Source organism: Ctenopharyngodon idella, chromosome 16 (assembly GCF_019924925.1).
Source record: "Ctenopharyngodon idella isolate HZGC_01 chromosome 16, HZGC01, whole genome shotgun sequence".
Classification (NCBI taxonomy): domain Eukaryota; kingdom Metazoa; phylum Chordata; class Actinopteri; order Cypriniformes; family Xenocyprididae; genus Ctenopharyngodon; species Ctenopharyngodon idella.
The window spans coordinates 18,098,972-18,120,708 of NC_067235.1; the positions used below are offsets into that span (position 1 = coordinate 18,098,972).

At 37.7% G+C, this 21,737-nt stretch overlaps 1 protein-coding gene across 2 annotated transcripts; it reads right to left on the minus strand.

Annotated features, from left to right (window-relative positions):
• Positions 1-138: 138 nt before the first annotated feature.
• On the minus strand, positions 139-21,721 carry pi4kb (phosphatidylinositol 4-kinase, catalytic, beta). Of its 2 annotated transcripts, XM_051865459.1 has the most exons (12): positions 21,529-21,721; positions 16,993-18,017; positions 8,843-8,887; positions 6,850-7,077; positions 6,482-6,709; positions 6,275-6,384; positions 5,970-6,074; positions 5,762-5,885; positions 4,526-4,791; positions 4,294-4,426; positions 2,088-2,208; positions 139-2,005 (listed from the first exon to the last, which is right to left on the minus strand). In XM_051865459.1, the coding sequence occupies exons 2-12, from the start codon at positions 18,010-18,012 to the stop codon at positions 1,824-1,826; spliced, it is 2,562 nt and encodes an 853-aa protein (XP_051721419.1). In that variant the 5' UTR covers positions 18,013-18,017; positions 21,529-21,721; the 3' UTR covers positions 139-1,823. The 2 variants fall into 2 exon arrangements, with proteins under 2 accessions (XP_051721419.1, XP_051721421.1); XM_051865461.1 differs by lacking the exon at positions 8,843-8,887 and having other exon boundaries at positions 21,529-21,719.
• Positions 21,722-21,737: the final 16 nt, after the last annotated feature.

Genomic DNA, 21,737 nt, shown 5'->3' on the forward strand with positions numbered 1-21,737 from the left:
AGGATCCACCTAGACATACACAACACTAGAACTTAAAATAGTTGCATGTAGGATTGTGATATTAACAATTAGCCCCAAAAACAAAACAAAAAAATGAATAATATCAATTACTGGGTCTCAAAAGACTATTTGAAAATATAGTTTTTGGAACGGGAACATTTAATTTATTGTACAAAGGAACATTCACAAGGAAGGTTATTCACATGATCATAAGAGCTGGTCCATTTTACAAGTTTCAAAGGAAAGTTTGACGTTGAAACAATAGAAGTATAAAATAGTAAAGAGAAAAGATAAGCTGCTGAAAACATATATATAGTTTAAATTGCCCTCGCACAGGCAAACAAATGAAAGGAAATTGTGACTGAGAAGATGAATTAAAACAATTAAGAGAAGCACTGATGTCACAGGGAAAGAAGACGAGGCTCAACACACGCCCCAGTTTCTACTAAATTAAAGAACAATAATAATAAAAACTAAAAAAAACTAAATGTTACACAGGGAATTTTATACCTGTACATGTGTAGGAAATAAAAACAAAGAATTAATGTGTTGATTTCTCTCGCTTTTTTCATAGCCCTTTCCATTTCTCCTGTGCAACAGATCTGAAATTCTCTCCGTTAAAAGAAAAGAAAAGAAAAAAAAAAAAAAAAAATCTCCAGTGGCTCACAGTCACACATTTAAACATGGCCGCCCACCTCAGAATGAGGTCAGCTGTAAGAACGCACATTATAAATTCAGGTTAGCTGTACAAACTAGTTTGCATTGCAACTTGTGCCAAACAAAATGAAATGAAATCCACAGAGAACATGTTGAGAAAGTGTTATTTCATACATATCATATAAGTATATGAAATATTTGTAAAAGGGCAATAAATAGTGTTCATATCTCTCAGTCCACCACATTTCAGTCCAGACCTTTGGAAACTCAAAATAGTTTCTTTATACATTTATTTTGACCTAGAAAACAGATGAGGATATTTTAATTAAGTCCTAATTATTTTATATTAGCTTTTATATCAAATCAATCAAAGATTAATACTTTTGTATGATTGGCGGAGCCACTGGTCTGTCTTTGGTGTTTTGACGTTTAACAAATCCATATTGAATTAAAAAGCTTCATTAACCCTATTATGGGCAAAGCGCTCTTCACAGGGCCAAATGAGAACCCTTTAAGCAAATGTTTCATGGCTTAATGGCTCTTTGTGCGGCACTGAGCTCTGAAGATCTCTTAAACGGTTAATGTAACACTGACTTCACAAAGCTGAACAATGCAGCAATGTTTACCACCTGATTCCCTCAATTCACAATGCAATTTACAGGCGTAGATACAACATCTCCTGTTTCCCGTCCCATTGTATGTGTGTGTCGAAATTCTGAATGTTATTCATCCGAAGTGTACAGCATTAAGTGGTAATGCGAACAAAAAAAAAGCTGATGATGATAATATTATGGGGGGTTGAAGTCAGTCAGTACACAGGTGAGAGTAAAACCAGAAGTCACAGAGCAGCTTAGTGTTTAAATGAGGCACTGGAAAGCTGGATAAAGTTCAACTCTAGGCATTCAGAGTACTGTAAGATGACATGACAAAAAACAAAAGGAAAGGCTGTTGGAAAAAAAAAGACGACAAGGTTACTTCACAGCTCAAGACCTCTTCAGTCAAAGTAAAAAAACTAACAAAAAATCCATCTTTAAAGATAATCAGTCTGAAGGGTGCAGACACACAGGGGTGGTTATGGGAAGCGGGCATTGGGAGTGGTTTTTAAAGTGGTGCAGCCTTTTTTTTCCAGTTTTCTCTCTCAAGTCTGTATGCACCCCAGTCGCCGCTCACATGATGCCATTGGTGAGATACTGGAAGCCGTCGTACAGCTTGGTAGTGATGGAACGCATGGAGCCGTCCACCATCTGCTCCACTAACACCTGCAGCTGCTCCTCCGTCAGGTTCATGTGGAAACGCTCCTTAAGGTTACGGATGGTGCTGGAGCCGTGGAAGCAGGGAAGCTGAGATCCTGCAGGACATACAAACGGTTCTGTAACAAAAGCTGAAGGATAAAGTGTCCTCAGATGATTATAGTAAGAGAAAGATGCTACCTTGCTGCATGATTTCTACAATCTGGATGACCTTCTCCATGTGCTTGCGTGCAGCGATGAGGCCTTGGAGCATAAGCATCTTGTAGTAGTTGAACATGTCTCCATCCAGACCTCCCATTACCTAAAACAAGAGATGCACAGATATTAAAATTCTGGACGATATTGTGAAGCCAGTAACTATAATAATGATTAATGGCCTCACTATAATGGTTCACCATTTTGTCTGTGTGAATTAAAATGAAAACATTAAAAACTAAAATAAATTGTTTTAATATATAAATAAAACTGAGATGACTTTTAAATGTTGAGTTATTTAGTTAATGTCCAGTATGTAAAATGGATATTAATTTTAAGACTTGGTAAAGATTACATTTAACAGTATGATTAAATAAATAATATTTTAAAGATTAACTTTAAGTGAGCGTTAGATGACAGCAAAAATGAATCTGAATGTAAAAATAGTGGAAATATGCATGCAGGACTAAATATACAATAAAAAAAACCCTCTAATATAAGTACAAAATAGGGGTGTAAATCAATTCGATTCGTGATTCATAAGTTTACTGTTCGATTCAGGAATGACTACAGTGCTATTGTGAGAGAGCTGTGTCATCTGCTCATGTGATAGTCAGTGACCATCATGAGGAGAGATCAAACATGAGGTTCTCAGAAAACTGTTCAGAAAAGTGTCTATGAGTGTTACAAAAATGGAGGGAGAGCGAGCCCAGGGCTGCCATGATAACCGCAATATTGTAATACTGCGATACTAAGGAATGAATGAATATAATGAATGAATCAGCATTTTTGAACGTATTAGTTGAGTAAACCGCTTAATGACTCACTCAAAATCCCTATTCAAAAGGGACTAGTTTTACAAACATACTTTGATTTTCAATTATTTTCACCCAATGGCTGTGATTTTATGTACCACTTTGGATGGGACTAACATCTCCATGTTTATTAGAGGGGGGAGTGTATGTGTTCTGGATGTGGGCATTACGAAGCTCATGTGCTGCATTTGCATGCATCATTTATGACGTTTATCTCTTTTAATTTACTTATTGATATATTTTTAATTTATTATTAAAACCCTATTTAAGTAAAATTCACTGTGAAACTGTGAACCATGAAATGCAAATTTCTCTAATGTCCCCTTGTAAAAATAGTCCCGTCCAAGGGCTAAAGAATTTCATTTGCCGCCACCTAGTGGTGTAACAATGTAACTGCACTGACCCATCTAGAATGTGCAGAGACCATCAGTGGTGATGCTGGATACTTATGGGAAATATCAGCAGTCTTAGAAAGTCTCTCAGTCCAGTCAGGTTCAAGGATCGGAACTAACTGTTATACATATAAAAGTAGTCCAACGAGCCAATTGTCAGGTTTATGTTCTGTTATACAGACCCTTATTTTAACATTCTGATCTGTTTCCTTTAGTTTCTGTTTCCCCGCTCGGTTTAGTTTCGGTTTCATTGGTTACTGATTATGTCCGAGTTTATTGCTAAAGTCACGTGTTAGTTTCACATATGTCTAGTTTACTTTTTCTTGTTTTACCTCGGTTTATTTAGCCCTGTGTTTCAGTTGTTCTTGGTCATTTTGTGTTTATGCATTGTGTGGTTTGCGTTGTTTTTGAATCTCCTTCGTCTTTGTGCTTTTGCTGACCACATTGTAACACTTATTTATATAGCAAAAAATAGTAGTAATAATAATAATAATAATAATAATAAAATAAAATAAAAACCACCGCAAGGGAAATTCCTTCAATGCAACAGCCCTAAGCGAGTGCAATCCAGTAAAAGGTGTGTCTGTGATGGAGAGCTGTGAGAGTGCAAATGAAGCCACACTATGTCTTCGATAATTTGTCCAAGCAAGTAATGTTTAGAGATTTTAAAATATGGAATGAGTTTACTGAATTGCGATTCATTCTATTTTTAGCAATTTAAATCAGTTGCTGACCAATTCAAACAATTCACGAATCAAAAACCCATGTTTCAAGATCGATGCATATGCAGCAGCATTATTTTAATTGATGCATCTTGAAAACAAGTGATTCATTACACTTCTAGTAGATAGCCAATATGGTACTGATTCATCATGCAAACTTTAGCCATAAAACCTAGAGCACAGTCATCATCCTTATCCAAATGTAGGACAGGAGTACTCCACCAATGATACAACTATATCCTATATAAACAGCTGTACTTACATCAACAAATTCACTGGTTAGTTTGAAGGCAGATGTCTCGAAGCCTAGGTTTCGTGGAGAGCTGGAAAGGATGAAGCCAAAGTCGATGTGAATGATGTGGCCCTCAGAGTCCAGCAGGATATTTCCATTGTGCCTGAAAAACAAGAGGAAACATTAGTGGTTACAACTTATCTAAATTATTTAGTTTCCAATATGATTCAGCAATGATTTTACCATCCATGGTCTCTCTCACCTGTCCTTGACCTGCAGCAGATAGCAGATGAGACAGTAGCCAGCGCAGCTCTGAACAAAGTTGCGCTGAGCAGTAAGGAATTCCTCTGTAGTGTAGTTGCCATGCTCTTGCCGGAAGTAGTCGAGCAATAAAAGCTGACTCTGTTTCTTCACCTGGTGAATGGACACAGCGTTGACCACTGGCTCAATCATGCCACTGTCTGAAGAAATGACCAGGATCTTATAGGGCTTGATCCACAAGGGAACCCGTTCTTGCTCCCAGATAATCTGAAAGACAACAATGGTGAGAGGATTCAGTATAGCAACACTGCCTCAGCAGACCTCACTTGAATAAACACTTTTGTAAATTGCGGAGAATTAACACTTTTATTTAGCAAGGATGCATTAAATTGATCAAAAGTTTCAGTAAAGACATTTACAATGTTATAAAATATTTATATTCCAAATAAATGCTGTTCTTTTGAACTTTCTATTCATCAAAGAATCCTAAAAAATTTATCAGTTTCCACAAAATATTTTTAACATTGATAATAATAAGAAAATGTTTCTTGAGCACAAAATGATCATATTAGAATGATTTCTGACACTGAAGACTCGAATGATGTCTGCTGAAAATTCAGCTTTGCCATCATAGGAATAAAATACATTTTATTCAATTTATACATTGAATTTATACATTTTATACTAGTATTAAATTGTAAGAGTATTTCACAATATTACTATTTTTACTGTATTGTTGATCAAATAAATGCTGCTTTGGCATACCATCTTTAAAAAAAAACAAAAAAAAAACCTTACCAACCCCAAACTTTTAAACGGTAGTGTGTATATATACGTAATATAAAAATAATACAGATCGAAACATTATGTCCTAGCAATTACGTTCTGATATAACTAGGGATGCACCGATATTAAAATTCCGGGCAATACAATAAACCACTATTTTTGAAAATGCTTTGGCTGTTAATCAATTTTGTTTAAATAGATTTTAAATAGATTTTTGTTTAAAATTAAAAATACTAAAAAATAAAATAAATTGCTCTAAATGCTACAAGTTAATTTAGGCATCGTAACATTCTAATGAAAAGTGTAAAAATGTAATTTAAATGTAAAAAATAGGGGAAATGAGCAAGCCCAATTACATATACAATATTAGCCAAAAACCAATATGATACCGATACATTGTGCATCCCTAGATCTAACCCCATTTTGAAAGACAAAATACGAAGAGTGGAACCTGCAGCTGTTTCAGAACTTGATAGGCGAGAAGCTCTTGTCTCAGGTCATCACCACATTTCACAATAACAGAAAGTAGACGCCAGTTGGGCAGGTGGCCATAGGGGGAGCCCTCCCTGATCCGTCTATTCAACAGCACAAGAAAGACAAAATCAGACTCAATAAACGAAGAAACCAACTAACCCTGTTAGAGAATGTTGTACACATACCTCACTTTCTCCTGCCACGGTTCCTTTAAGGCTACAGCTGAGGGATCCTCTGGGTCCCTTCTGAATGTGGTGGGGGTGTGGGCGAGTTGCTCGGATAGGCGTCGCCTGAAATAATGAAAACATTACAATTAAATTAGAATTTGTCTTTTTTAAGGCCAATTCACATTGCTTCGACAGACGTCGACCAATGAGGACAATCATCAGATTACAGTACGTCACTTCTCAGACATTCCACTCTGTCCGTCAGTGCAATGTTAATTGACCTTTACTGTATGCAACCACACATACGCCAGCTCCAAGTGTACCTGATATCTCCAGCTGCAATAAAAATAGGTTCTTTGCTCTCTTGGCTGGTGATGCTATCTACTGAGAACTGGGAGATGTTGTCACAGCTGTTGGTGTGGATCTCTGGAAGCTTAAGAAGAAGAAAAAAAAAAACAGATCAGCTCTCTGAGGATAATGACAACCACAAATTTGTAAAGGATGTTTTGATCATCACACTTTCCGAGTACCTCCACTTGTAACTCTCCAATGTCATCTACAGACCATGCCTCATCATCGTTATCGTAATTGGGAACTGTGGAGAAGCTGCTGGCACGCTGGTCAGGTGTGATGCCACAATCCGGAAGATTCTCTACAGATCGCGTGCTGCGGATCCGTGTTTCCGGGATCCTCACAGGCACACTTGACGTCTCAAAGTTCTCACATTCCAGAACTTCTACATAGATTAAGTAAGGTGCCTGAAGAAGCACAAAAAGGCAGTTAGCACTGAAATTAGCAAAGAAAAAGTTCAAAACCCAATAGAACCAAACAACACTCAATATTTCTTCCATTTAAAAAGTCTGGATTCATATCCACATCAATCTGAGCACAACCTCACCTTATCCTTTGAGTTAAGCACGACGGCCTGCGTATGGGGCACGCGCACCACGTGGTGGTCAAAGGCAGCCGTGGGCAACCACACCCGGGCAGGCAGCTTGTGGTTGAGTAGGGACAGCTCCGAGATGAGCCTCTGGGTCTTCTGTTCTTTAGTGGGCAGAGTGGCAAGTCTCTTCCCGATGCCCATCAGAGACTTAATGAACTCCCTCTGAGGGGTCAGACGCACGGGCTGAGAGCGGAAGGAAGATTGAGAGAGGAAAGAAAAGAGAAACATCATTGTACCACACAAAATGAAATGTATGCAGATTTGGGCATTTGCAGAGAAATTATTCTACCAAAAAAGGATTGCAAAATATACTGGTACAAAAAATAAAATGGTTTAAAAAAAAAAAAAAAAAAAAAAAAAAAGTACCACTGCTTTACAATGGTATGATACCAATATATCACAATTTTCGTTAATGTACTGATTTTTAGCACAGTTTGTCTATTTAGACAATGGAAGCAAAAAAAAAACACAGTTAAATGCGATGTGTCCTTTTATTTAATTTCAAAATACTCCTATCCCAGCTAAATGGCATATTATGTAAATATTCCAATTATTATTGGTTTTCAATTATTAATGTTCACATTATGTAATATGTAAATCTCTCAGTCTGATTTAGTATCAATACTGTAGTATCAGAGCTGGTATCGTACCAAAGCCTAAAATTTAGTTTCGAGCTGACAGTACAACCAAATAAAACCAGTCACTGAATTTCTATGGATGTATGAGTTATTGCATTTTATTATTCAGCACAGGAATGTGTGAGACAGCGCTCAAAACTGCTAAAAATCTGCATGCATGATCGGTACAGCATTCTAAACTCAAAGGTGAAGCATGGGCGTAAAAATAAATCAGAAATGGTAAGAAAGTGTTTTAGCAACAGCTGACCACAGGGTAGAGCAAGTGAGTCATGAATGAATAGCATCACCTGAAATGAGGAAAAAGTATTAACACAAATACACAATGTCATCAAAGGACAGGAAAATGTGGAGTAAGACTCATCAAACTCCTCCACATGTGCAACCTATGGTTTATAGATGTCAAATAATACATGGATATCTGTAATCCATGTAGAAGGGGTTACAAAAACAAATGACAAGATCATAAAATGATTTTTTCCAAACAACTATACCACTTAATCCTTTGCAAATATGCAAAGGAGCACCCAAAACACCCAGGGAAAGAATTCAATCCACCAAATTAAAACACTTTACAGAGAATTCTCCTTTGCTAAGGTTTACAAAGTCTCTGTAGGAAACCACAGGTCTTGTAGTTGATCACAGAACCCAAAACAAATCGAATTGACCCATATCTTTTGACTTTATTAGTCAAAAATATATACACTTATACATTGACTGATTAAATAAGAGAATTAGAGAGAAAAAATGTCACATCCAAATAATTAATTACAGCTAAAATGACAACAACCACCACACAAAGAACAAGTGTTTGCAAGCATGCCATCAGTTCACAGAAGAAGATGTATTGTTCATATTAATATGCAACATGCAACAGGCATTTCCCCAAATTAGGTACAAATTGGTGTCATTACTTTTTTTTTAAGAAATAAAGGCCCAAATCCAACATCTACTTAGAAATTACATAAAATATCAAACTTAAAACTAATCAAAAGTAGCTAGTTTTTATTATTAAATTGTAGTGATGACTGCAATTAACCTTTCATTCAACACTGTTCCCTACATATAATATATTTAGTTTTATCTCCAGAGGTTTACAAAATATTGTAAACCTCAATAAAAAAGGGGGGAAAATATCCCAATATTCATGTAAAGTGCCAATATTATGCCCAGTTTGTGATGTTTTATGGCATGATTGCAAATCTCGAAGGTACACATTTGAAGGAATCTGTGGAGTCAACCCCGCCTGCAAACAGACACAGCCATCATCCCACTACGCACAGAGGAGCGTTATTAGACGGTGAGAGACTTACTGTACCAGCCTCTAGCTCGAGACTGTCGGAGCTGGAGCTCAGATCCTGGGAAAAGGAAAAGGGAGGGAGGGGGGAGTTACAGTGCAAGAGCAGGGGAGGGTGGAGGGGGGGTGAGAACAAGACAAAAACACATCTCAAGGTTACACTCGTCCCATCTGTTTGAGCAGCTGGGCCTGGCCATGACTCCGCAGGCCTGAAAAATTTACTGTGTCATATTTATCTCTGGCTGCTGATGTGACTGGGCCTAATCTCTGAGAGTCGCTCTGATCAAACCCATGTAAAGCACCACGGTTGGTGGTGAGGACAAGCTGAAGGATTACAGGAGGCACTCACACATATACACACTCCGACGACAAGGCCATGGCTTATGGCTGGATTAGTTTTACCATCTACATATTAACATAAAACTGGCATGATTCAGAAGACCAACAATAAAGCCTTATCATCATGGTGTACTGCCAAGCGAACACTCCCCATGATCCTTGATCATACCGATTACTAATTCTAAAAAAAGCTGTTGATCACAGCCAATCAGAAGGTATGTAATGTTTAATGTACTGTAATAAGAAGCAGCAGTTTTCACAGGGGGTGTGGCAAGGCCACAGGAATAACTGTCACTAGTCGTGGTTGGTTAGGACATGAACATGAACGAGAGTGTAAAATCGCATGTGGATTTATCATACCACACCTGGTTAAAACGCAGAGCTAAGCATGAAAACTTTTACTAATATACTATACTACTAACATTAAAACTACTATTATCCTATTGTTAATTATCCAAATTATAATACCATATAGACTATACCATATTATTGCTGACAAAAATGAGTGGTAGACTGGAGTATGTGGACATGATACACAGAAAAACACGTTGTGCTAACGGCACTATTCATTATTGCATTAACCTCCAGACTGCATAAATTAATCATGCTTTTACTCACATGACGCAGAGCGTGTGTTCCTGCTCACTAACGCACAACAAGGGCGAAGAGGCCACAAACATAAAATGGATTACTTCCCCCTAGATACTAAAGCAGTAAACCACAGACGTCTGTGCATTACAGTGCTTTGGTCAATGTTAAGGTGTTTTGCCAAGAACAATGTCAAATAGGATTCAAATGTTCAACACATAATAGCATTTATTAATAATATATAATATAACAAATATAACCTAATACAGTATTTTTTAATATGATATATTACCGTTCAAATGTTTGGGGTCAGTAAGATTTTTTTATTTAATAAAAAACAACAAAACAAACAAACAAACAAAAAAAAAAAAACAGTAAAATCTGTAAAACTGTGAAATATAATATTAAAATTTAAAATAACTTCTCTATTTTAAAATATATTCATGTGATAGCAAAGCTGAATTTCTGAAAGCTGAAAATCAGCAGCCATTATTCTAGTCTTCAGTGTCACATGATCCTTCAGAAATCATTTCAAGAATTCATTTGTGATTAAAATATCTAAATATGTAATAAATGTATATATTTTTTTATTCTGGCATGATTTTATAACATCATATATCAACATAGTGCAAAATGGTATTAAAATTATGTGTAGAAGTCGTTGCTTTGTTATGAGAAAGAATGAATTTCATTGATGTCATTCAGAGTAACCAATATAAAGGGACTATTTTGGATCAAGTCATGCGGTCAGTATCATGTGACAGGATGTGACATCATTCAGACACCTGTAAAGGACCACATGATCGTGAAGCAAAGTAACTAACTCTCTTTTAACTATTTGAAAAATTCATGTTTTCACTTGCTCATACGCACGTCCCAAAACATCAGGTCATTCGGTACAACCGCTATAAAACATTGAAAATGTTGTAATATTTTAAAAACTTGTACTAAATATAAAATATTTGGTTGTCCTTTTGCTAGCTAGCTAGATATCAGCCTGTTAACACGGTTTGAAAATATCATCATTCGGTATAACCAAAAGTGTCATTCGGTAAAACTGAAATTTTGGTTAAACCGAGTGACTTTTTTGGTGACAAATGTTGTCCATATTGTAAAAAAAATGACAAAAGCAGTGTTAAATGATTATTAAAACCACATAATCTTACTGTTAACACTTAATAAAACTTCAAAATTAATTATATCTACATTATGTTTTTTGTACACTTTTAAAAACTGTCAAAATTGTCAATGACCCCTACATATATATATATATTTGCTGCACTAGTAGGAAATGTAAATAAACAGATCCACACTACTCAGCTGGGTGCACTAAAAGTGTATGCATAGTGAGCCCTGGAGCCTGACTAACCCCTAAAGCAGAACATCCTGCAACTGAGAAAAGCACGACTCTCCTCTTCCTCTCTGCCATCTGAAAAAAGATACCAGCATCTGAGCCAGATCTGCCAGGCTTCTTCCCCCACATCGTATGACCACTGGACACCTAAGCTGCTTGCCGCCCACCTGAAACTCAACGGATCTGCACTCGTAATTACAAACCTGCATTGGACATACTTTGCATTCAACTTGCATGGACCGAACTCTGTTCTCCAGGGTCATGTAACAGCTGTCGAACAGCTGTCGTGTTTTAGTTCTCAGGGAGTGCTGAACAGCGGCCTTGCTTCAACTCTCATGGAGTATCAAGCAGCTGTCATGTTTAACTGTACCTCATCCAGCAAACAGTCACTTTATACTTCAGTCATGTTTACAAGATATGGTCAAGCATCCTGTGCAGGCAACTCTTGCACAGGCAAGGACCACTCAGAAAATGTAAAGACTTGGAGAAAAAAATAATCAAGGTTACAGAGTGACACTTGCAATGGAATTAAATGGTGCCATTTTTTTAGGAGTAAAAAGCAGAAATGTGAAGCTTATAATTTTAATAAAGCACTTACATTACATCGTCATGGCAACATGGCTATATTATTGAAACAGTGAGTATTTTAATCTTTATAAATTGGCCCTTTTCAATTCTATTGTAAATGCCTCACTGTAACCCAGGCTTCTGCTCTGTGTACTGGTTGAATTGGCATGGTGAAAGAGTTGTCAGTGGCCAAACAGGGGTCCAAATTCCACATGATAATACATAGTGGACTTTCTCTTATGGAAAACCTATATCCTGAAAAGCTTTCAAAAAAGAGGGAGATGATAAGACTTGTTTTATCTTTCTTGAATAAATCTTCACTGTTTGGAGAAAAAAATCCAGCAGACTGAAATATTTACATGATTAGGTTGAAAAACTGCAGCCTAAATGTGCAAATAAATCACAGTGGATCTGATTAACTTATCAGAGCAGGTTGCGTGGGATATAAGATAAGGCTCAACACCCGTTCCACCAATAGAAGAGTAAGCAAGATGCAAAGCTAAAAGGTCAACGACCAAAACTAGCTGTATTTTTTCTTTTTAAAATGCACATTCTTGCCCAATACAGCATTTCAGGTTTTTTTTCTATTTACATCATTCAGATGTTCTTTCTCAAAGAAAGGCCATCAAGCCTTTGAGCAGCCCTACTGATGTTTTTTCAGGCTTAACGCAATTCACATTAGACACCTACACTCCACTTCACAAGGTGGAGATAAAACCACAAAGTGGCATTCCTATATTAACACCATTAGCTCTCAAAAGAAGTTCGCTAACATGTGTAAACAGTGTGTAGGAGTTGTGGAGCAATGTATTTCGTAATTGCTGATCTTTACTCCATTTACCAGTGGAGCGGCTCGCTGCCATGTGAATGGCAACGTCGCTGTTGCCATAGCAGCACATGCAGCGCCAAGATCACGTTCGAGGAATAAGGAAGGGAAGAAACTGTACTGGAGGAAGATAAAAGAGGAAGGCGAGTGAACATGCACATCACTGAATGTCAGAACAGAGGGTGTGTTGTATGACGAGGTTAAAATCTGAAGGGAGCTCTAAAGTTACATCAGAATAGAACTTGATCCATGGTAGGTTATTACATAACCTTCTGCCCTATGGTTTCACTGACACAATATAATGGTCAAGAAATACAAACGGCAATGGGCACGTCTATTACTAACAAACAGTATATTGGCCAGACCAACTAAACTCATTTTGACATTAATAGCATTAGGTAATAATTTTGTTGAATGGGTTTATGGTTGGCAAGGACAAGCTAAGGGATTTAAGTACACACAGGTTCAAAATCACACTGATACCCACTAGTGAATTAAAGTGGTTAATTCACCCAAAAATGAAAATTCTGTCATTAATTACTCATCCTCATGTCGTTCCACACCCGTGAGACCTTTGTTCATCTTCGGAACACAAATTAAGATGTTTTTGATAAAATCTGATGGCTCAGTGAGGCCTCCATTGCCAGCCAGATAATTAACACTTTCAGATGCCCAGAAAGCTACTAAAGACATATTTAATACAGTTCATATGACTACAGTGGTTCAACCTTAATGTTATGAAGAGACGAGAATACGTTTTGTGCGCCAAAAAACAAAACGACTTCATTCAACAATATCTAGTGATGGGCGATTTCAAAACACTGCTTCATGAAGGATTTACGAATCTTTTGTTTCGAATCAGTGGTTTGGAGCATGTATCAAAGTCACGCGATTTCAGTAAACGAGGCTCCATTACATCATAAGTGTTTTGAAATTTCAATGGTTCACCACCGGAGGGCGTGACTTTGGCAGTTTGATACACGCTCCAAACCACTGATTCGAAACAAAAGATTCGTAAAGCTTCGAAGCTTCATGAAGCAGTGTTTTGAAATCGCCCATCACTAGATATTGTTGAATAAAGTCGTTATTTTGTTTTTTTGGTGCACAAAAAGTATTCTCGTCTCCTCATAACATTAAGGTTGAACCACTGTAGTCACATGAGCTGTTTTAAATGTGTCTTTAGTAGATTTCTGGGCATCTGAAAGTGTTAATTATCTGGCTGTCAATGAAGGCCTCACTGAGACATCAGATTTTGTCAAAAATATCTTAATTTGTGTTCTGAAGATGAATGAAGGTCTTACGGGTGTGCAATGACATGAGAGTGAGTAATGTGAACTAAACCTTTAATTTCCTTATCTACATATTAAAATGTCATGCCTTTCGATTACAAACCATAAAACCTTATCAGAAAATAATTATTTGTATCTGAGTGTATTATGGAGCATTGCTACATTCTAATTACTCTATCTTCCCTCTGACCACACCGATTAGCCTACTGTTAAGGGGAAGAAAAGATAAATGCACAATCTGAAGTTCAAAGTCATCACAAGTCTTCATGTTTAACAGAGAAAACCTAATTTATCTAATATTGCATTAGGGTAAAAATCAAATAGTCTACTAATACTAGTGATAGATACACTACCATTTGGGGTTCCTAAGTTTTTTTTTTGTTGTTGTTTGTTTGTTTTAAGAAATTAATACTTTTATTCAGCAAGGGTGCATTACATTGATCAAAAGTTACATAAAGATTTCTATTTCAAATAAATGCTTTTCTTTTTAACTTTCTATTCATCAAAGAATCCTGAAAAAAAAAAAATATATATATATATCACGGTTACCACAAAAATATGCAGCACAACTATTTTCAACATTGATAATAAGAAATGTTTCTTGAGCAGCATATTAAAATGATTTCTGAAGGATCACGTGAAACTGAAAACTGGAGTTATAATGTCTGCTGGAAATTCTGCATCACAGGAATAAATTACATTTTACAATATAACAAAATCGAACAGTTATTGTAAATTTTGATAATATATCATAATACTACTGTTTTGCTGTACTTTCATCAAATGAATGCAACCTTGGTGAGCATAAGAGACTTTTTTCAAAAACAAAGTTGTGCATTTTGTTCTATACTTGTTCATTTGATCAAATTAAAGTGTTTAAAGGATTAGTCCACTTTTAAATTAAAATTTCCTGATAATTTATTCACCCCCATGTCATCTAAGATGTCCATGTCCTTCTTTCTTCAGTCGAAAAGAAATGAAGGTTTTTGGAGGAAAACATTCCAGGATTTTTCTCCATATAGTGGAAATCAGTGGTCTCCAAACGGTTGAAGGTAAAAATTACAGTTTCAGTGGAGCTTCAAAGGGCTTTAAACAATACCAGACGAGGAATAAGGGTCTTATCTAGAGAAACGATCGGTCATTTTCTAAAAAAAAATTAAATGTATATACTTTATATAAACAAATGATCGCCTTAGGACGATCGCTGTATGTCCTACGCCTTCCCTATTCTACTTACGGAAAAAACATACATTTCAATTTCTTTTAGAAAATGGCCGATCGTTTCGCTAGATAAGACCCTTATTCCTTGTCTGGTATCGTTTAAAGCCCTTTGAAGCTCCACTGAAACTGTAATTTTGACCTTCAACCGTTTGGAGGCCATTGAAGTCCACTATATGGAGAAAAGTCCTGGAACGTTTTCCTCAAAAACCTTCATTTCTTTTCGACTGAAGAAAGAAATACATAAATATCTTTGATGACATGGGGGTGAGTAAATTATCATGAAATTTTAATTGGAAAGTGAACTAATCCTTTAAGTCAATTAACAGTTCTTCACTTGTCTAGCAGTTCCAAAAGCAGCTAGTACCTACAGCTGTCAATAAAGACATTTTCACATGCTTTGAGTAAATACTGTGTTACAGCAAATGTATGTATAGGCCTATCTATCATTAAAATTTACTGTAGGCCACCTGGGAATCTCTCATGATAAAAGAATAATCCAATGCATGTGGTACGAACAGGATCTGATCTGCCTGCCACACTGATCTCAGATCTAATCCTGGAGCTGCGATTTGTAACGTGCCACTTATTAACAGCATGAAACGTGATTTGTTAGTGGCATGACATTTAGCCCCGAGGACTTTTATCATGACTGTGCAAATTAACACAAAGAGAGAGGGGTTGTCTTAACAGAAGAGCTGCAGAGATGTCAAGATTTTTCTGGAAATCAGCCAGCAGTGGTAGTTAATTATTTTCTGAGAGCAAAAACAAAAATCTATTCATCCCCCTGTTGGCTTCTGCCTTCACTGGGATTAGCACTGAAAAATTTATAGTCATAGCTGCCACGTGGCAGACCAACTCAAACACAGTAAGCAAGTCGACACAGCTCTGTTCTAAAACCTAGTGAGCTACCAACCTAGTAAACAGCATTTTAAAATGGTTTAAATTCCATTGATTAAATGGAAATAGTGACAGATCTTTTCTTCAATATTGTGACGTACATCCGAGTAAAAAGGATAATCGAAAAATAAAAAAAATTAGGGTGGGGACTTGTTTTAATCCATCGGTTGTTGATTGGATGAAAGCAGCTCTGAATGTGAGCTTGCAGTTGATTGTAAGAAAGGGGCATGGATTAAGCAGAATAAATGATTGTCAAAGTCTGTTGTTTCACCAGAAGATCAAGTTATGACATTTTGATTAAAAATTAAACATATTCACATGCATTTAGAAATAGAGAATTTTCATTTCATGCCAACTTTAAGGCATTATAGGCATAATCCCAACACCAAGTCTGTTCTGAAAAGGCTGCCTTCTACGATAACTTGTTTTGGCCAAATTGTAAGTCACCATCAGAAGTCAGTGAAGTTGATCCAAAAATCATATAAAATATCAAGAGGAACATTGACAATATTTCACTCAATATGGAAAAGATATGTTAAAAGACGGATTTTTTTTCTATTAAAAAAAAAAAAAAAAATCTGTATTATGCTTATTAGATGTCAATATTAACTTGGCAACATGCTAACATAAAAGTCTATCAGAATCCATTGTAAGTTGACTCTCCCATGCTTTTACATAAAAAGAGTGTTAATTGTCTAAGTTGTTACCTAAGAAGATTGTGCCAAATCGGTTACTTTTTAGGTTCCATTTAAGTTAGGGTGCTGCCTAAGAAGAAAGCTCACATTGTGTTTAAAATAGTAGCTCATCCATCTGTCATTAAAGTAACTACATGAAATTCTATTTTATTTTCAGAGCTCGTGAGTGTGTGAGTGTTAGCTTCACATCATGTGGCACATCGACACGCCTTTTCCAGCGCAGCCATAGAAACCACACAAATCTGAGCTGTTTGCCTTCCTCATTTGCATGTAACAGCTGAGAAACAACATCTGTGGGAGGTGGAAGCGACGGCCAGACACTGATCAACTAAAATCAGCTTACTTGTAACTAACTAGGTAAGCAAGCATGTGACATCACAGGTGTCTCACCTCATCCTGGCTGGCCTCTACTTTGGGGTTGCTGGCGGTTCTCTTCAGGTTGCTGCTGAGGCTGATGCTGACCGTGGCATCAGATTTGGAGCGTTGGTGGGTGCGTTTGGAGGGTGAGAGGCTGTGTTCGCTCATGCTCTGACCGTGATGGAGGGGTGGGGGGCAGGAAGGGGGAGGCTGCGGCACCTCCCTGCGGATGCGCTGGCTGGAGGGCTTGAGCTCATCTGACAGGATGAGTTTGCGCAGTTTGGTGCCACGGGAGTAGCGCTGCGTGGAGATGTGCATGTCAGAGGAGTAGGCCCCCAGCAGCCAGGCGCACTGCAGGGAGAAATTTATGCTCTGCCGGCAGCGGTGCACCACATAGGGCTTAATGGCATCGCCCACATCCTCGTCCATGTGGATGTACATATTGAGCAACTGGGGCAAGTAGAAGTCTACGTCTTCGTTCCGGAAGCTGAAGAGCCGATTGCCGATGTAGGCTTGCACACCGGGCTCCTTGGAATTGTAAAGATAGGAGATGGCCATGGAGATGTCAAACAGCTTGGACTCGAAGAGACGCAGGAGCCAGGACTGCTTGGAGGAGTTGTTCTTCTGACGCCGCCGCACGCTCTTCACAGGCTCTGCTTCCTCTGTGGTGATCTTGGGAGGTTTTCCTCCATCAGTGGACTCAGGGTGCGATGTACCGTTCACCAAAACGGGCTCTGAAGTGGCTGAAGATACATCTCCATCAACCTTCAGGAACTTCACCTTTTGAAGCACCTCCTGGCAGGCTTTTTTAGCCACCTCGGTATCAATGACCAGGCTGAGTTCACCCACTCCCTCTGATATGACATCTAGAGTAGGGCTGGAGGTGGGCAGGCCTTCGCTGGTGCTCGGGCTTGAGCTGGTGAGGGGACGAGGGCCAGAAGAGGGAGACGAGGGCAGGGACAGCGAGGAGGTAGTGGAGGTTGAGGAGGTGGATGGGCTCTTCTGTAGCTCCTCAAGCCGAGCGGGAGAGAGCTCCAGCTCTGTGTCACCCATGGCCACTGCAAAACACAGAGAGGCACACAATCAGCAAGCTTGACAAAGCAGAAAACATGATGACGTTCAATGCATTTAAACTGCTGTTTATGAGTGAAATAATGTGGGATGGGATATGATCTTATTCATTAAGACTTGATTGGATCATGTGAAATGTTGTTATCATATATTGATTACTATTTTCCCAGACTCCATTTGTCCCTTAGTTATGTCAGCAGAAAAGTGATTACATAGTCGGAAAAAGATATTACCTACACTACCATTTCAAAAGGGGTCAGTATGTTTTTTTTTGTTTTTTAAAGGGGTCCTTGATTATGATTTCACTTTTTTAACTTTAGTTAATGTGCAATGTTGCTGTTAGAGCATAAACATCATCTGCAAAGTTACAACTCTCAAAGTTCAATGCAAAGGGAGATATTTTCTTTTACAGAAATTGCTTTTTAAGGACTACAACAAACGGCTGGTAGGGACATCACAAACCCCAAAATGTACATAAACGCTGCCCCCAGGTACATGCAGCAAAGGAGGTGAGGCCATGTTGGGCTGCTTTAGAGAAGAGGAAGAGTTGCTGTAGTAGAGTGTTGTTGCCATGCCGTCATTTTACGCCGGACTGCTTCACAAACGAGGGTCAGTTCAAAGCTGGATTTGCACAAAAGATTAACATGACGGCACATGCTAGTTGATGAGTTGAATCAACTCCAAAACAACTCCATAAATTTATCCAATAACCATTCAAAAACATTCAACTGCATTCTAAAAGTTGTAACTTCTTCCCGAGTCTCTCCATCAGTGCCCGACTCCCGTTTGAACAAAGTAAAGTTGAACTCCGCTACTGACAATCGTCATTTTGGCTGCGTGAGATTCTCCAGCTTTGTTGTTGTTTATCAACTGAAGTGCGAGTTGTTAAATCTCCGCCCTCTTTTGGAAAGCGGCCGGGAACAGCAGCTCATTTGCATTTAAATCACACCCACATAGGGGGCAAATTTGACAAGCTACAATAAATTATCTGAGGGGTATTTTGAGCTAAAGCTTCACAGACACATTCTGGGGACACCGAAGACTTATATTACATCTTGTGAAAAGGGGCATTATAGGTCCCCTTTAAGAAATGAATTCTTTTATTCAGCAAAGATGCATTAAATTGATGAAAAGGGACAGTAAACACATTTGTAACATAACATATAACAGATTTCTATTTCAAATAAATGCTGTTCTTTTAAGCTTTCTTTTCAACAAAAGAATCCTGAAAAAAAAAAAAAAAATGTATCATGGTTTCCACAAAAAATATGAAGCAGCACAACTATTATTATCAACAGTGAATAATAAGAAACAAGTATTTTAGAATTAGAATTCTGAAGGATCATGTGACACTGAAGACTAGAGTAATGATGCTGAAAATTCAACCTTGCCATTACAGGAATAAATTACACTTAAAATAGCTTATTTTAATAGTAACAACATTTTACAATATTACCGTTTTACTGTATTTTTTATCAAATAAATGCAGCCTTGGTGAGCATAAGAGGGTTCTTTCAAAAACACTTTAAAATCTTTCTGACCCCATACTTTTGGACGGTAGAGTACATTTTACTGAAACAAAATCTTTTTTTTTCCCCCTTTAGAATAACACTGGTGAATTATGCACAATAAGAGCAGATACAATTATAAACAGTATAAACAGACAGTAAAAGGGGTCGGTTCAGTTTCTTTTTACGTTTAAAATATCAACTTACATATAAAGTCAGAGATCTGAGAACAGCAAGAACTTCCATGATGGACTGTTGCTAAAACTGAAGTTTTGACCAATATGAGACCACAAATCCCATAAACAGCCATTCAAATATAAAACTGACAATAACTCAGAGGAACAGGCTTTACTAAAAGCCACTTCCTCAGTGTCACGGCGTCCCACTGATCCACAGCTACGCAGGACAGCGCCATAATCCGCCTCCAGCAGATTACCTTACCATTACCAGCAGGCCAATATCAGATAAAGTAAAGCATCAGTCTCAGATTCCACAAAGCTGCTACATTAAAAAAAAAACCCGCTGAACTTTAAAACACATCATTCTGTCAGAAAGATGCAGTTCACCAGAAAAGGTCATGAAGCTATACCCCTGGTTCTACTTTCATGTTGTTAGTGGTAGTGATGGAAAGTCCTCAAGTTAACAATGGAAATTCAGATGATTTAGGCTGATCAGTTTAGCTAGATGGAAGAGAAATTAGCATAAGCAAAAGTAGCTGTTCTTAGATCACTGAAATGTAAGAGCAGAAACTACAACAGAACAAATGAAAACTGATTCTGAAAGTAATGAGATTAAAGCACATGTCAACTGGTGGAGACTGAGTCAGCTTTGGCTAAGATGCCAGCTCTCCTCTCACATATCACATGCTGAATCCAACTCTGGTGGATAGTTTACTCTTAACTGACAGTTTGTGTGTTGTTCTAGCTTGCCAGTTCTTTCTCCAAGTTAAATCCTGCACAATCAAAAACAACAAGCTTAAAGTGATAACAATAAGAGTTGCAATACTGATTCACCACAAGCACAGGTTTATTTCTATTGTTCGGTATCAAAACCTTTAACTAAACCTCTCAGATTGCAATGGAAAGAGTAAATTCAATCAGCCTTTGCCCTGAAATGTGAGAGCAGGACAGAGTGAAACAGTGATCTAGAGGAACACAAAACATGTAGATCATGAATGATCAATCTCAAGAGTCTCCTTCTGCCAACACCCACAACACTTTCCACAATCCGAAGCCATCATTATCAAACTATTTGATGAAACCCTTGAGTAACTAGATTACAAGACTGTCAACAGCATAAATAAACCATGAAATCTAATATTCTTCAGGTCAAACACACTGGAACAAAATCAACAAACTTAAAGCCAGGTCAATAAAGGCTATAATTTGGACAGATGTGATGCATCAGTTGGCTCGATCAGGACATAAAGATCTACATAAACTAAAATTATAATGGAGAACTAGTTAATCAACTTGCCATACAAACATTCTCAATGTAATTTCCTTTCGTAGTTAAAAGTCTAAATACAAATGGGAGTACAAGCACATCAAGCTAAATATGTGCAGTTATGGGTGCCAAACGTCGTAATAACGCCCATATTTACGATTTATAATCATAATATTACCTGTTTTGTCTTACTTCAGATGTTAAAAAGTAAGCAGTCTATCAGTCAGATGACTTTTGCACTCAAGTTAGCATCTGAGCCTGTTTAGCTGAGACCTTTACGAGACACGTCGACTACTTTTCTCTCTTGCATGGCTCAAACTCATTTTTAATGAAAAACAGTGTAACAGTAAGTGTGCTGAAGTAGAGTATAACTTAATAATTACATTATTACATTGTTCAACTGTTACTATGGCCTGAAAGGATAAGCCTCATAAAAACACAAACGGATGCTACACTTAGCCAAGCAGCTAACGCAACGTCTCTACTTTATAACGTTCTTCTACTTTTGAACCGACCCAGGGGAACATGAATTCCTATGACTTACCTCAAAATAATCCGGGTGAGGGTTTAAATAATCGGTTTATCTGTGTTTTAACTGCCCCATTTGGGAGGTGCGCTTCTCCTGTTGCTGAATAGCCGGTGTTGTTCGCTAAGAAAGTGAGTGGCGAGATGACACACGCAGGGGCTGCCCACATCAACTGCCTGATTCCAGCATACACACTTACATCCTGTGTCTCAAAACACAAGACTACA